Source organism: Cyprinodon variegatus, unplaced genomic scaffold (genome assembly GCF_000732505.1).
Source record: "Cyprinodon variegatus isolate N-32 unplaced genomic scaffold, C_variegatus-1.0 Scaffold1283, whole genome shotgun sequence".
NCBI lineage: Eukaryota > Metazoa > Chordata > Actinopteri > Cyprinodontiformes > Cyprinodontidae > Cyprinodon > Cyprinodon variegatus.
Genome location: NW_015151736.1, coordinates 61,320 through 64,218, shown reverse-complemented (window position 1 = coordinate 64,218; position 2,899 = coordinate 61,320). Strand labels below are relative to the sequence as shown.

At 47.8% G+C, this 2,899-nt stretch overlaps 1 protein-coding gene across 1 annotated transcript in view; it reads right to left on the bottom strand.

Annotated features, from left to right (window-relative positions):
- Positions 1-12: 12 nt before the first annotated feature.
- Positions 13-2,899, bottom strand: part of vps13c (vacuolar protein sorting 13 homolog C (S. cerevisiae)) — a gene marked incomplete at its 5' end in the record, with an annotated part of 63,493 nt that continues 60,606 nt past the window's right edge. Inside the window, 2 exons of the mRNA XM_015402000.1 lie at positions 13-326; positions 400-491. Coding sequence (XP_015257486.1) covers positions 155-326; positions 400-491 — 264 coding nt within the window. The remainder of the gene's footprint in view (positions 327-399; positions 492-2,899) is intronic.

Genomic DNA, 2,899 nt, shown 5'->3' with positions numbered 1-2,899 from the left:
TTTATTTGTTGAAGCATCAAAGTTCCCCCAGGATCGTCACAGAATGGAAACTAAAAACAAGCGAAGCGAATGCGGTGATGAAGCTTTAACCTAAAGAAGCAACAGGAAGCACATTAGAGCGACTGTCAGGCAGCCATCATCTTCCTCCAGGGATTCAGAGATAAAGATGGCTGACATCTTGGAAGCAGTGGGTGTTTGTTACCTTGCAGTAGATCTTCAGCTCTGATCCACTCACGGCTGGAGGACGGTGGAAGTTCTCAAACAGACACTCCCAGTCGGTGATCAGGTGACCCAACAGGTCCATCTCCTTCACACAGAACACCCGCCTGCAGAACCAGGAGCAGAACCGGTCACAGACGGCCACCCGGGGGGAGCTCTGCGGCTTTCAGCTGAACCCACCTGTTGGTGACGATGATGTTGGACTTCCTGTGGGCAGGATTGGGGCAGTGCGTCCGGAACGCCTCCCCCTCCAGAGGTTTGATCCCGGTGCGCTGCAAGCAGACACAAACACTCCTGCTGTACGTCACTGCAGCCGCTCGGCTCAAACTGGATGAGAGATGGTCAGGCTGAACTTACCGCGGTAACGCCTGCTGAATGGTGGCCCTGACAGCCCCCCCCACCCCCCATAGAAACACTAACTAAGTCTTAAAGTCAGCCGTTTATACGGAGCGGCTACAGCCGTATGTTCAGGCAAACCGCCGTCCTTAAAGGGTCATGAGGTCATTTTGACCATCCACAGTCCCGCTTCCTACAGAGAACGATTGTTACTGAAGCTACGTTCAGATCGCAACCGCTGGAAGCTGCGAAAAAGATTCTTCTGCTTCATTTTTTATGCTTGTCCACATTAAAAGTCTGGATATCCTCCCCCAGCAGAGTGTCGCAGTGAAGGATAATCAGGAACCAGCTGTGGGTCTAGATACGGCCGAGGCGCTGAGGAAGGGGGGGCAACGGAGGGACATGAGGGCCAAAAAGAGCGGGGATCCAGGTGGGAAAAGGGTCCCAGCGTTCTCACGCACCTCGCTCTGCTAGCTGCTCCATCTTCACCAGTCGGTTTCCACAATGGCGGTCAGAAAAAAAGAACCAGCCGGTAAGGAACCAAACAGGAAATACTCATAGAGTAGAGGGATGGAGAATGGACCAATCAGAGGCCTCCTGTCTGCGGTCATCTACAATATGGGAGGTGCAGCAGAGTTGCTGCTGCTTCTGAAGCGCCTCAGAAGCTCATGAGGCGCTGCTCCTGCTGCTTCAAACACGCTGCGGGACCTTCTGCTGCCTCTAATGCCGGGGGTTCTGAATGTGTCATAAGAGGAGAACGTCTCAGAACACTGAGACCCAGACACTCAGCTAAAGCTGGAAGCTCAGAAAAATCCTCAATAACTAAGAGCTTCATATGAGTCTACAGGTTAAAGGTCACAGGTCATGACTTAGAACCAGTTTGGTGCTGACAGCAGCTGTCAAACACAGCGGTAGAGGAGTGATGGTCTGGGCTCTGTAACCATAGGACACCTTGCTGTTTCTAAAAGGACCAGAACTTTCTGTGCTGAAGCAGCGAGTTCATCAACAGGGTCGTCAACAGAACCATCGGCAGCAGATCTACAATGGAGAGAACTAAGAACTAACGCTAACGGTCTAGTCAAAGTCCAGCTCTTCCAGCCTGTGGAGGGATGAGTAAAACCTGAAGTTCTGAAGCTGGAGAAGCTGCTGCTGGGGGAGGTTCTACCTCTAAAAGCATCATGGGATGTTCACCATGTGATTTATGATCATATAACGGTCTGATTATTCATTTGAGATAAAGACTTGATGTTTTACTCCATATGTTCCATCAAAGACAACAACATTAACACCAGAAGTTTTAAAGCAAAAACCACAGATTTATTTTTAGAAAAATAATTTTCACGGAACTGCTTTTTTTCTCTGCCAAATTAAATAAATAAACTCTAAATAAATGCAAAGCAGGAGAAGAAGAAGCTGAGGCGGTAGAAATGTTCTGAGGTATGAGCAGAAACATTCAGCATGCAGAAAACTNAATAAATAAACTCTAAATAAATGCAAAGCAGGAGAAGAAGAAGCTGAGGCGGTAGAAATGATCTGAGATTAAATATTCAGACTTGGACACGGAGACAAATATCTGCAGATTAACGAGTATCAGCAAAGTTTTGATCACAAACACAACAGCAACGGTTCCCAGTCAGACAACTGGAGCTAATGTTCATCACCAGACCGGTCCGAGTCCTCGTCCGGCTGCATGGAGCGAAAGACAAGAGAGGGAAGAAGAAGAAGAAAAACAGGATAAGTTTAACAGGAATCAGGAGAGAGGAATTCCTCCAAGTCCCATCTACTCTGATCAGAGCACCGAGTCTCCAGCTCCAGTCCTCAGGGGGCGGGGCCATGGGCAATATCACTCTAAACTTCTCAGCAGCTAAACGTTCTTTAACGGGTAAAGAGAAGAAGTTGACTCGGTTGTAGGAATAAATCTCTTATGTTCTGCTGCTGTGGAACATTTAAATCTACCAGCTTCATCCCCGGACCCGAAAGAAGACTCGAGTTCTATTCAGACTAAAAAAAAAGCAGGAGATCTATCAGACGAAGGAAAATATTAGAGAAAAACTGAACAGAATGAGAAGAGTCCAGAGCTGATGGTGACTTTCAGATTGTACGAATCAGACCGAGTCCCATCGACCTCGGCTGTCATCTCCTAGTCAGATTCATCCTGTCAGAAATTTAATCTCAGAGGAAAATAACTAGATCAGAACTTCTGAGTTTACTAGTCTCTGTCAGCAGAACCACCGCATTTTCAACTAGGAGGGAATCGTTGCATTCGGATCCAAGTCATTGACTGGATGCATTCTGCTCCAAGTCAGTGACTGGATGCAATCTGCTCCCAGTCAGTGACTGGATG